We start from the raw sequence: 14329 nt of genomic DNA, 5'->3' as shown, positions 1-14329 counted from the left end.
TGGATTCTTTTTAATAGCCATTGACTTGCAAACTAATCAAAAGCTTAATAAAGTTTATAGTGGTATTTGATGAGGAACAGCTCTGTTGGAGAATGTTTGCCAGGAGAGATTCTGTGATAAGAGGCAACTTGGGCACATATAATTCGGTGGGCAGATAGGAGAAACCCTTCATGTTTGAGTCTTCAAATATGTTCAGTCTGGCTTTTTATAGCTGGGAAAGCAATACCAATTGTTAGTATTCCCAGCATTCATTCTGAATCACAGTATTTTAATAAATTGAGAGGCAATGAGGGGAGTCTTGTGTGGGCAAAAGTACAGATTTGGGAATATAAAACTCTGGATCTGAATCATGAGTGCACCACTTGACAGCCCTGTGATGTTTCTTCTCTGAGATTCCACTTTCTTATCTGTAAAAATCGGAATCATGATGTCTTTTTCATGGGTCATTGTCAACGTTTATGGGCGTGACACTTAAAGCAGAGTGCTTGTCATTACAGTGGCTAAGTGTTGTGATGATTAGGTTTTAATAATAGATGCCACACACATAGGCCTACCATCAAAATGAAAAAGTCAGGAGTGCAGGAGGCATGCAGCTGTTGGCATCAGGCTGCTATGACATTATTTTGCCCACATTTATTATTTCAAGTGCTTTTTTTTTCATTGTTTTTGGTTTGACAGTATTTTTTGTCAGTCACCGTGGTTTTGTTCTCTTAAAGGAACATGAAACTCTAGCTCTAGACAAGGATTTAGCTGGTAGGCTCTGCAGCAGAGGCTGAAGCAAAACCTAGTAGCAACATCTGTGCAAGTGGACAATAATAAAAAGAGCTAATATCTGCTGAGTTCTTCTTTTATTTGTTGGGAGATAGGTTTGTCTGTGGGTGACAGAGACAAGTTTTAATTATGACTTACACAAGATGGAAGTACACTGCTCTCTAACAGGAAAGTCTGAATTGGTTGCAGCTTTGTGATGTTGTAATGGTGGCTCCATTATTGCATGGATCTATGTGCTTTGTCTTTTGTAGTTCTACCATCTTGAAAGTTTGGCTCTTCTTCCAAGATGACTCACCCCTATATGCTCATCCTAGCTTCTGGCTGGGAAGAAGGGTTCGTGGGACAGGGATACCCCTTTTCCATTAGGGACATGACCTAGAGGTTACTTACATCATTTCTGATCATATCACATTGGCTAATATTTGGTCTCATGGCAAAACTAACTGCAAGGCATCCTGGGAAATGTAGTCTTTGAGTGGCCATGAGCCTAGCTAGACATTCCACTAATAGAAAAATGGAGAACACATATTAGGAGATGCATATTGGAATGGTCTATTCCACAACTACTATGTGCCATGCTGTGCTTTACACTATAGTTATGCTCATGACAGCATCATCTTATTTAATGCTCACAACAACCCCATGAGATTGTAACTACTGTGAATTTTTTTTATAACAGAGGAATATTTTGAGACAGAAAGAAGTTAAGTCTTTTTAAAACATCTTGAGACACAGGCTGAGTAATTTTTTTAAAGTCTCAAGGGAAATAAGTGGCAAGGCCAGGATTTGAACCCAGGGAGTCTGACTTTGGAGCCTTATGCTATGAACCCTGTATAGTTCTTGCTTGCTCAGTATTTTTCTCAAGCCTTGATGTGCTCTGCTAGATCTGCGGATTGTTGAAAGGCATCAAGGAATCAAGGAAGCTTTGTGAAGCTTCTATTGCTTCCTCTTCCAGGCAGTTAATTTCTTCCCTTCTAGAATTCCTGGCTTATTTGATGGAAAATAGTGTTCAGCACAACTGGGTCTAAACAGGGTAGCAAAAGAAAAGCAACACCACACACACGTGACAGGAATTTTAATGAAAGCAGTTCCTGATTTGAAAGCAATGTGTCTATGCCATGATAAAGCAAGCACTCTTTGTACTGCATTGAACAGTTTTGATTATGGGACAGAATAAATTGAATTCAGTATATCACCAGAATATAGAAATGAAAATATTGTCATTCAATGACAGTTGAGACTGTTGCTCTCTGTAATATTTAGGATTTCAACTACATATAAGTCATCAATTCACATGTTAATATACATTTATCTGTGTAGCAACAAGCAAACCTAAAGAATGAACTGATGTTTTTAAATACAAAGGCACCCTGAGTTTATCTTAAGTGAAGAATTGGCCTTAGCTGGAATTAAATGTCTTCAACAGTTTTTTTTTCCCTTTATTCTGTGTATTCCTTTTTTTTTTCTTTTAAAAAAAAAGAAGTGTAGCTGATATATGATGTATTAATTTCAAGTATACAGTGTATATCTGCTCACCTTCTGTGGTGGCTGCAATCACTGATGACTGTGACAAAGTTTGTTTACTGATATGGCAGGCAGTATTCCATTTATTAATAGCAAAGTGATTCAGGTATACATGTATAATGTATATCTACTCTTTTTCAGATTCTCTTCCACTATAGGTTATTAAAAGATAATCTGAATATAGTTTCCTATGCTATTCAGTTGGCCCTTGCTGTTTATTTTCTATATATAATAGTGACTATCTGTTAATCTGAAATTTTAAGTTATCTCCTCCTACCTCTACTTTCCCCTTTGATAGCCATGAGATTGTTTTCTATGTTGATCAGTCTATTTCTGTTTTGTAAATAAGTTCATTTGTGTCATTTTTTATGATTCCACATGTAAAGGATATATAATATTTGTCTGACTTCACTTAGTATGATAATCAGTAGGGATAAGACCCATCCATGTTGCTCCAAATGACATTATTCTTTTTTATGTCTGGGAAGTATCTTTTTCGTAACATTTTTTTTTCTTTGTATCTTCATTACTTTTCAACAGTTGATTTGGGGCCATATTTATGTCTACTACACTTTTTTTATACCTATCCAGTATTCTTTGTTTTTGTTTCCAAATAAGAACAAAGAGAGGAAATGGTGAGAATTTTAATGTTTTAAAGAATCAAAATAGTTTTGCTCTCTGATCAAAAATGTACAAACAAGGTTAAGGAAGATGGAAAAGTTCTAGAAATCCTTACTGTAGTTTTCCCAGGCTTGCATTACTTTTTCAAAGTGTGTCTGGTATCAGTTTTAGCCAATTTTAATTTGATTTTCTTCTCAGGAAATCTAACATTGTATATTTTTCTCTTCGCATTCTTTCTTTTTTTTTAAAATAATAATGGCTTCACATTGTAAAGTCCTCTATAATTCCCAAAACACATTACCATACTTAATTGCCTCTGGCTCTCTCAACCACCCTTGAGAAAGATAGGAAAGGAATCAGTATCTTCATTTTCAAGTTGAAGTACTGAGACCTGAAGAGACTGAGTAATGCCCAGTAATACCTAGTATGGCTGAGATTTCCTCCCTCCCGCCCCATTCCCTTCCTTTCTCCCTTCTTCCTGTCTTCTTTCTCTGTCACTCACCAGCTTTTCCTTATGCTCTCTTTTTTTCATTCAATTAAATGATAGCTATTATGTTCCTGGCACTGCTTAGATGGTATAAAATGAAAACTGAACAAAACAGATTCAGCCTCGCCCTCATGGAACTTACAGAGGAGTTCGCGAAACAAACATGAAACCAGTAAAAAAAAAAAAAAAAAAGTACAATTAAGAAATAGGGTAAGTTCTGTGAAGAGAAAGAACACAGTTCTCTGAATGAGAATAAGATGGGAATCTGCAGTAGATTTGGTAATCAGAGAAAGCCACTCTGGGTACGCAACAGTAAACCTGAAATAAAAGAATATATGAAAGCCAGCCAGATGAAGAAACTAGGCTTATTTTTTAAAAATTATTTATTTATTTTCTTTTGTCTGTGCTGGGTCTTCCTTGCATTTGTGTGGGCTTTCTCTAGTTTTGGCCAGTGGGGGCTACTCTCTAGTTGCAGCTCGGGCTCAGTAGTTGCTATTTAAGGGGCCTGGAGTGTACAAACTACAGTGAGTGTGCACACAGGCTTAGTTGCTACATGGCATGTGGAATCTTCATGGACCAGGGTTCGAACCCGTCTCTCCTTCATTGGCAGGCAAATTCCTTACCCACTGCACCACCAGGGAAGTCCCTAGGCTGTATGTTTATCGTTCAGGGTAGGCTAAGTGATGCTCTAAGAACAGTTCCAAATTCTTAGTGGTTTAAAACAATGAAGGTTTATTTCTCTCTCATGTTCCATGTCCATAACTGAGTGGCTAGGGACTCTACCTCATGGAATCTTCAGACCAGGACTCAAACTTACAGGGCAGACACTATTTGGGACGTTGCCATTCTTCATGCGAAGAAGAGGGTTTGTGGTAACCTGGTGATTTGCTCTTAAAGCTTTTACCTGGAGTCACATATCACAGTTCATGGACCAGTGGGAGTCACTTGACCACATCTAATGTCAAGAGGGCAGTATCTACAGTTCCAGCTTGTTCCACCTACCCAGCCTCCCTTGCAGCTAATGGTGATGCTGTGACACTGTCTGGTTAAGTGAACCTAAGAAGGACTTCCCTAAGGGAAGTCCCTAAGGGAAGTCCTTCTTCATTGGAGGACTTCGCATCAACTATTGCTTTTCTGTTTAGATACAGGTATAACTGTAAGATACAGGTATAACTGACACTCCCTCCCTGTTCTTCCTGCCTTAAACTCTACTGATGCACTACTGAAGCTGCCTAACCATTTTGCATAAGAATGATGAGCCATACTTTGAAGATAGGGGATCATCAGAATGAAATGATTCTTTAATGACCTGACTTTTCAGTTGAACTAATACAAACAAGTGCCTAATTCTGGACTTCTTGTATGTGGGAAAGAAAGTGAAAGTGTTAATCACTAAGTCGCGTCCTACTCTTTGCGACCCTATGGACTGTAGCCTGCCAGGCTCCTCTGTCCATGGAATTCTCCAGGCAAGAATACTGGAGTAGGTAGCCATTCCTTTCTCCAGGGGATCTTCCTGACCCAGTGATCAAACCCAGGCCTTCTGCATTGCAGGCAGATTCTTTACCATTCTGAGCCACAAGGGAAACCCTTGTGGGAGAAAAATTACACCAAATATTTAAGCCTGTGACTTGGAACCAGAAGCAATTCTAGCTTATGTGGATAAGAAAGATGAACAGATTCTGTGCTTACAGCCCAGAAACCCATCTTTCTCAGATACCTTCCTGAGACTGGGCTAGCAGTGCAGGAACCAAATGAGATCGACCTTGCTTTGTGAGTGGCGGCCAGTGAAGCAGAGGAAAGAGAAATCTTCCATCCTATTCCTCTCTTCTAGCTCCCTATACTTCCCTTTCTTCTTCATACAATGTCTCCAGTTGCAGAGTTTCTTTTCCTGACTACAACTACCATCCCTTTACCCTTTACTTTCTCATTACCCTTTCTCCTCTTCTTGAGAAATGCTTGTATCCACTTAAGGTGAAATTATCCTAGGTATGATTGAATTGGGTTTCCCTGGTGGCTTAGTGGTAAAGAATTCACCTGCCAGTGCAGGAGACATGGGTTTGATCGCTGGGTTGGGAAGATCGCCTGGAGAAAGAAATGGCAACCCACTAATGATTGAATAAGGTCAGTTTCTCAAAGATTTGGAAAATCTGTAAGCTGCTTGTGGGTGAAAAAGGCTGCCTGCCATATCAACATGGAGAAGGCAATGGCACCCCACTCCAGTACTCTTGCCTGGAAAATCCCATGGGTGGAGGAGCCTGGTAGGCTGCAGACCCATGGGGTCGCTAGGAGTTGGACATGACTGAGCGACTTCACTTTCACTTTTCCCTTTCATGCACTGGAGAAGGAAATGGCAACCCACTCCAGTATTCTTGCCTGGAGAATCCCAGGGACGGTGGAGCCTGGTGGGCTGCCGTCTATGGGATCGCACAGAGTCAGACACGACTGAAGCGACTTAGCAGCAGCAGCAGCCATATCAACAAACAAAGGGATGTTTCGACCATCAAGTAACTGCAGCCACCCTGAAGTGCACCCTGAGAAGACTCAGGATGGGAAAGAACAGGATGCCAGCCCTAAATAACTGAGTTGCAAATCAAAGGAATGATTTCCATGAGCCCAGACTCTTGCTTCTTCCCATACAGAGAAAAGGGCTAGATTCATTATCTTGAGCTTCTGGTTGGTTTTCCTTGTCGGTAATTTTTGATGTTCCTACTCCTTGTTGCAAAACTCCTATGTATCCTGGCTCCTCTATTACTTCTTCTGAGCAGTCCCTCAGAGCTATACCTGAGGGGTGGCCTCCCAGGCTTCAGTCCTCAGCAAGTCTGCTAAATAAAACAATTCTCAATTTTTAGGTTATCCATTTTTTTCAGTCAATGTGCTTAATATTTTGTGCTGCCTATGGAATTCTTCCCAGCTTTCCCCACAGTCTCAGAGGTTGCTCTCAGAATATGTGGGACAGTTAATGCTGGTTGTCTTAGGAATTCCCAACTGGTGTGTTTGGACCTTGAAATTCTTGCTACTTTGTGTCTTTTCTGTGGTGGCCCAAGTCTTTTCAGACTTTGGAACTGGGAGCTAAGTGAACGCTGATTGCTAAATAAAGTCCTGTGAATAGAATACAAAGAAAAATGCAATCTAAATATTTGACTTTATGGCCATAATTTCTCCTAATGGTCTCAAGCTCTAGTTTAAGGAGCAACCAAGTAGTTAAACTTCAGGCACCTGATCATAAAATTTCTTTTTGTTTTTGTTTTGTCTCTGGAATATCCTGGAATACCTCATGTTCTCAATTTCTTTTTTTTTATTAGTTTATTTTCTATTTTTTTAACTTTACAATATTGTATTTGTTTTGCCATACATTGACATGAATCCACCATGGGTGTACATGTTTTCCCCTTCCAGAACCCCCCTTCCACCTCCCTCCCCATCCCATCCCTCCGGGTCATCCTGGTGCACCAGCCCCGAGCACCCTGTATCATGCATTGAACCTGGACTGGCGATTCTTTTCACATATGATAATTTACATGCTTCCATGCCATTCTCCCATATCCTCCCGCCCTCACCCTCTCCCATAGAGTCCATAATACTGTTCTATTTATCTGTGTATCTTTTGATCAATTTCTTATTCTTTGGCCCCCTATCCTACTGGGATAGGACTGCGGTCTAGGATTATTCTTTGTTCCACTCATTTTGGTCATTTTTTTCTTTGTGATTGTTGCATGAATTGTTAGAGATTGTGACTAGGCAGTGTTTTATTTCTCCTGTGCTCTGAGGTGTTTAAAGGTGTGTGTGTGTGTGTGTGTGTGTGTGTGTGTGTGCATGTTCGTGTGTGTGTGCATGCACATGCATGTGTGCACTCAGTCATATCTGACTCTTTGAAACACCTTGGACTCCCAGGCTCCTCTGTCCGTGGGATTTTCCAGGCAAGAATACTGGAGTGGGTTGCCATTTCCTGTTCTAGCATATCTTCCCGACCCAGGGTTCAAGCCTGTGTCTTCTTGAGTTTCCTGCATTGTCAGGTGGGTTGTTTACCACTGCACCACCTGGAAAGGTCTGTTGTTATTCTCCAAATAATACAATTGGAGTTTTCAAATGAAAATTCATCTCATTTTAAAAGTTGTAGCTTTTACAGGTTTTCAAAAGTAAATGTGTGGAGCTTTTCTTACACTCAATTTCAGGAGCCAGTTGTTCATGAAAAAAAAAAAAAAGACATAAGGATGCTTTGTAAGTTCTAAATCAGGGAGTAGAAAACATGTGTTGTGTGTTCTTATCATTTGTGCTCAATTGAACAAGAAAGAGAGAACTTTGTTTTCTTTTCAATTATGGATTATTACAGGATATTGAATATAGTTCCCTGTGCTATATAGTAGGACCTTGTTGTTTATTTTATATATAGTAGTTTCTGTCTGCTAACACCAAACTCCTAATTTATCCCTCCCCCATGTCCTTTTCCTTTTGGTAACCATCTGTTTGTTTTCTGTGTCTGTGAGTCTCTTTCTGTTTCATAAGTAAATTCATTTGCATCATATTTTAGATTCCACCTTTAAGTGATGTTTGTCTTTTTCTTTCTGACTTACTTCACTCAGTATAATCTCTAGGTCCATCCATGTTACTACAAATGGCAATATTCTTTTTAATGGCTGAGTAGTATTCCTTTTGAATAGCTATTTTCTAAAGCATATTTAAATAGATCATATCATATAGTAAAAGGAGGGACACAGAAATAGCATTTATTTAGTACTTGTGTGGCAGGAAACAAGCTGGTATCTTCCCATATATTTTCTTACTTAGTCTTAAAAATGGTCACATTGAAATATTATTACTCCTGTTTTTGAAATGAAGAGACAGAAGTTGAGTGGGTAAATCATTGTTTACGTTTAACAGGTAATTCATGATGGACCCAGGATTCAAACAAATGTATATCTAACAGCAAAGCCCATGAGTCAGTGGCAATTGTTTGATCTTCAATAATGGGCAGTGTCTTTGTAGCAAAGTTCACATTGGCTCATTTAAGGCAGCGATCCCAAACCTTTTGGCATCAGGGACTAGTTTCGTGGAAGACAATTTTTACATGGACCTGGTGTGGGGTAGTTTTGGGATGATTCAAGCATATTACATTTATTGTGCACTTAAAGTGAAAGTGTTAGTTGTTTCCGACTCTGTGCGACCCCATGGACTGTAGCCTGCCAGTCTCCTCTGTCCATGGAATTCTCCAGGCAAGAATACTGGAGTGGGTAGCTGTACCCTTCTTCAGGGGATCTTCCCAACTCAGGGATGGAACCCAGGTCTCCCGCATTGCAGGCGGATTCTTTACCATCTGAGCCGCCAGGAAAGCCCATTGTGCACTTAATTCAATTATTATTATATCATCTCTACCTCAAATAGGGACTTCCCTGGTGGCTCAGACGGTAAAGTGTCTGCCTACGATGCGGGAGACCCAGGTTCAATCCCTGGGTCAGGAAGATCTCCTAGAGAAGGAAATGGCAACCCACTCCAGTATTCTTGCCTGGAAAATCCCATGGATGGTGGAACCTGGTAGGCTAATTAGATCCTAGGGGTCTGGGACCCCTGACTTAAAGAAAGCACCCATGTTGCCAAGTCTGATTTCACACTCTTGCCTCATATCTAGGCAAGGAGATAACATGGCATTGTTCCTTCCTGTAGGCTGAGGTTGTTGTGCTCCCTTGTTATGGTATCAAAGACACCCTGGAGAAGTTAGAGTAGAATGTAAATAAATACTAATAGCAAATAGAAGTGCCTGGATAAGATTTCAAAATCCAAGAGTAAGACACAAACATTATATTTTTCCACTAATGAGATCAAAGGATTATTGATTCTGGAGGAAGAAATTATGGATTTTTGAAAGTCACTCGAATGTAACTCCTTGATCCTTTCAAATAGTCTCCCCAGTGAACACATCCCTTAGATAAAGATAGCTCTGCTCCTCTCTTGTAAGTGATTTTTTTCCCTCTCCTTCCAGGAAGCTGAAGAATGAACTCTTGGAAGCAAAACGCAGAAGTGGGAAGACTCAACAAGAGACCACCAGGGTCTGTGCCCACTGTCAGAGAAACCTGGGTTTGATATTCGACCGGGGAGACCCGTGCCAGGCCTGCTCCCTCAGAGTGTGCAGCCAGTGCCGAGTCTCAGGCCTTGATGGCAGCTGGAGGTGCACCATCTGTGCGAGAGTCGCGTGAGTTTCTTGCCCTTGTGGGCCAAGTCAGCTTTGATGACTGAAGAGTTGGGGAATGGGGAAAGCAAGGGGAAGAATATGTAAAAGGTAGCAAATAGAGAATAGAATTCAAAATATAGCCCGCTAGAAGTTCAGTAGTGCTTTGGCAGGGTGTGATGTGTATTTGTGTGTGTCTGAGACACAGAAACATTATACGGCTGGAAGCCTCACAGAACGTGGTCTCTTCCCACATCTGAACACCACCCTCAGGCTTTTTTAGAGCCACACTTGGCTCCACCCAGCTTCTTAGGGTGTGTGTGCTCAGTCGTGTCCAACTCCTTACGGCCCCATGGAATTTTCCAGGCAAGAATACTGGAGTGGGTTGCCGTGCCCTCCTCCAGGGGATCTTCCCAACCCAGGGATTGAACCTGAATCTCCTGCATTGGCAGGTGGGTTCTTTACCACTAGTGCAGTCTGAGAAGTCCAAAACTGGGTTTAGTAATCTGCAAATCAAGGGGCAAAAATAATTCTGGATATCTTCCTATCTTTCTCATGAAATCAAATTGTTTACTTGGGATATTTCTCCATATAAGTGTACAGAAAAAGTATCAGTAATGCAGCTTGCTTTCTACTTAAAAGGAATATGATACATCTGTGACTCAAGTACATAATGTAAAAGTCGCTCTTTTAGACCGTGAACTCTACTTAGAAAGTGTTTCTCAGTGTGAAATAATGGGTTTTTCCAACTCTGCTCCCCTTTACTTCACATTTCAGAGTTGGATATAAAGGCTCTTCCAGTATTGTCAAATTGGAGAAGGAAACGGCAACCCACTGCAATATTCTTGCCTGGAGAATCCCATGGACAGAGGAGCCTGGGGGGGATATAGTCCGTGGGATCGCAAAGAGTCAAACATGACTGAGCGACTGTTACTTACAGTATAGTCGAGTAATGACTTACAGAGAAAATAATGGACAGAATTTCCTCAATTATAGTTTTGCCTCTATACAATTTTGCAGGAGCAGTTATCCCTCTCCACTCTTAGTGACCACTAGAGGACAACAAATCAGAAGAGGAAAACTTGGAAAGAGACTAGCACCCTTTTGTTTTTTTTTTTAAATGAAAACATAATGCACATGGCTTTTGTTTTTAACTAGGGTTAACTTACACAAAAGGACACAAGTGACAAGTGTACAACAGGCTTTGAAATTTCTCAATTTCAGCATCACTGAAATTTTTGGCAACATGATTCTATGTGGGGGAGGGAGGGGGTGTCCTGTGTACTATAAGATGTTTAGCAGTGTTCATGGCTTCTACCCAGCAGACACCAGTAGCACTCCTCCCCTTTTCAGTGGTGACAATGACAGATTCCTGCCGACATTGCCACATGCCCCATAAAGAGCAAATGTCTTTGAGAAGCACTGATGTACAGCTTTGCAAATTATCACAGTTTCTGTGTAACTACCATTCAGGCAATGAAATAGAAATGCTACTAACACCCCAGAAGCCTTTCTTCTTCCTCCTCCCAATCACTAGTCCCTTCTTATTCTCCAAATAGGAATATTATCCTGCTAACACCATAGGTTAACTTTGACTTTTTTATACGTTAAATTGATTTTATGCTTTCAATTGATTTTAATTGTTTAAATTGTTGATTTTATACTTAAAATATAAAAAAGTTTAAAGTTTTTATTCTTTACATTGACTTATACAGGGTGTGTGTATTTGTTCCTAACTACTTTTGGTCAACATCATGTTTGTGAGACATCCATTTTTGTTGCATTTGGCAATTGTCTACTCATTTTCACTTTCATAGTCATTTCACTCATTTTCACTATAGTGTTTTGTTAACACTGTATTTATAATTATATAAGGATTCATATACCATTCTATCATTGATGTTTATTTGGAATGTTTCTAGCTTTCACCTCTTAAAAATAGTGTTGTTATAAATATTCTTGCACATGTCTCTTGGTACATATGTGTATGTATTTCCATTGAATATGTACATAGTAAAGTTGCTGGGTCATAGAATTTATGCATGTGTTTCATTTCAGTTGTTGTTTAGTAGCTAAGTTATGTCTGACTCTTTGTGACCCTATGGACTGTAGCCCGCCAGGCTCCTCTGAACATGAGATCTCCCAGGCAAGAATACTGGAGTGGGTTGCCAGTTCCTCATCCAGGGGATTTTCCCAGATCAGGGTTCAAACCCATGTCTCCTACCTTAGCAGGTAGATTCTTTACCACTGTGCCACCTGGGAAGCCCCACGATGCTAATTTGTTTTCCAAAGTGGTTGTGCCAAGTTATCCTTTTACTAGCAATGCATGAGTGTTGGTTACTTTATATTTTTACAACAGTGTTTTTTGTTTTTCCATTTTTATAATTTTGTTGGGTGTGTATTACCAATGAGAACAAGGATATCTTCATATGTTGATTGACCATCTGAACATCCTTTTCTGCAAAGTGCTGGTTCAGGTCTCTTGCCTTTTTTTCTGTTAGGTTATCAGCCTTTTACTGACTAGTGTGAAGGAGCTCTTTATATATTCTGTGTACAAACCATGTTGGTTCCTTGTGTTTCAGATATTTTTTTTCCCAACTTCTGATATTCCTTTTCATTCTCTCAGTGATGTATTGAAGAACAGAAATCTTTTATTTTTAGTAACTCAATTTGTTCATCTTTTCGTGCATGAGATTAGTGGTTTTTTTCTTTCTGTATCCTAATGGGGAAAAAAAAAAGCTTTTTGTAAAAGTTGATGAAAAGATTCTCCTGTGTGATCTCCTGTAAGTATTAGTGTATTACCTTTTTAGACTTACAATCCACTTGGAACTGATTTTTGCATGTGCTATGAGTTACAGATTCATTTTTATATTTTAATCTGAATATCCATTTGATCCAGCAACATTCATTGAAAGGACCATTTTTTCACTTCTCTACAGTGTCACCTTCACAAATCAAGTTTCATTTCTGACTACTCTATTACATGTGTAATGTACCAATGCCACGTTATTTTAATTTAATGTAGCTTTATAAAATTTTATATCCAGTGGGCTTGCCACTTTGCTGTTTTAGTTCAAAATGCCCTGGCTATTATTGGCCCCTGGTATTTTCAAATACATTTAGAATCAGCTTTCCATAAAACAGGTCCTACTAACGTTTTTATAGAGATTACATTACATCTACAGAAAGTTATGGACAGAATTGATGTCTTTCAACATTTAGCCGATTGATCCACAAACACTATGTGCCCTTTCATTAGTTTACCTTTAATTTCTTTTAGTAATGTTTCATATAATAATTTTCCTGATATGTCTTACATATCATTAGATTTAATCCAAGTATTTGATTTTTGTGTTAATAGTATCCTTAAAACTTTTTTATTTTCTAATTGTTGTTGATATGGAGAAATGCAGTTGATTTGGGTAGTCTAACTTTGTATTTGGAAATCTTGTTAAACTCACTTATTAATTAAAATAATTCCTGTGGCACCATTCAGATTTTATTTTTGCACAAGTGTGTCTTCTTTTCTAACAGTTGACATCTTTTTTTTCTTTCTGTATTGCATATTTGTTTTCAATTTTATTCATTTCTTGTTCTTTCTTTTACTTTCTTAGAATTTTTCATTAATAGTGTTTTGATTCATATGTTTAGATACTTGATTTTTTCCATCCTTTGTTCTTTTCTAACATATACATTTAAGGATATGAATTTCCCTGTTTGCACTGCTTTAGCTGCATCTCACACATTTTCATATCCATTATTTTTTATGGTATTGATTTCATTCTGTTTTCTAATTTCCATCACCTTTTATTTTCCAACTACCAGTTATTTACAATTGTCTTTGATTTCTAACTTCATGGGGATTTTTGATATCTTTTTAATATTGAAATTAGCTTTATTTCACTTTGGTCAGAGAACATACTCTATATGAGTTAATTCTTTGAAATTCAGCCCAGAAAATCTTCAATTTTGTTAAATGTTTCAATTTCCTTGAAAAAATGATTTCTGACATATTGATTTGATATCTTAGTTTTGTCTTTTAATGATATTTATTAATTGTGTTGTCCAAATCTTCCATATCTCTACTGATTTTTTAATCTATATATTCTGTGATATTGAGGGAAATATATACTAATCTCTCTCTGTAATGATTACGGATTTTCTATTTTCCTGTTTAGCTTGATAATATTTGCTTTGTGTATGTTGATTTTTTTTCTGGAACTCTCTTACTTTTTCGATGATCCAGCGGATGTTGGCAATTTGATCTCTGATTCCTCTGCCTTTTCTAAACCCAGCTTAAACATCTGGAAGTTCACGGTTTACGCATTGCTGAAGCCTGGCTTGGAGAATTTTGAGCATTACTTTGCTAGCGTGTGAGATGAGTGCAATTGTGCAGTACTTTGAGCAATCTTTGGCATTGCCTTTCTTTGGGATTGGAATGAAAACTCTGCTTTATTGACTATGCCAAAGACTTTGACTGTGTGGATCACAATAAACTGTGGAAAATTCTGAAAGAGATGGGAGTACCAGACCACCTGATCTGCCTCTTGAGAAACCTGTATGCAGGTCAGGAAGCAACAGTTAGAACTGGACATGGAACAACAGACTAGTTCCAGATAGCAAAAGGAGTACGTCAAGGCTGTATATTATCACCCTGCTTATTTAACTTATATGCAGAGTACATCATGAGAAACGCTGGGCTGGAAGAAGCACAAGCTGGAATCACGATTGCCGGGAGAAATATCAATAACCTCAGATGTGCAGAT

General features: G+C 38.9%; 1 protein-coding gene across 1 annotated transcript in view; it reads left to right on the top strand.

The window, feature by feature from the left end:
* Nucleotides 1-14329, top strand: part of SYTL5 (synaptotagmin like 5) — a 233454-nt gene that overhangs the window by 142367 nt on the left and 76758 nt on the right. The window contains exon 4 of the mRNA XM_081564242.1: nt 9378-9587. Within this exon, the coding sequence (XP_081420368.1) occupies nt 9378-9587 (210 nt within the window). The remainder of the gene's footprint in view (nt 1-9377; nt 9588-14329) is intronic.

The sequence above is a fragment of the Giraffa tippelskirchi genome, chromosome X (genome assembly GCF_054371585.1).
Source record: "Giraffa tippelskirchi isolate mGirTip1 chromosome X, T2T-mGirTip1v1.2.pri, whole genome shotgun sequence".
In the NCBI taxonomy this organism is placed as follows: domain Eukaryota; kingdom Metazoa; phylum Chordata; class Mammalia; order Artiodactyla; family Giraffidae; genus Giraffa; species Giraffa tippelskirchi.
This window is presented reverse-complemented; position numbering and strand designations above follow the sequence as displayed.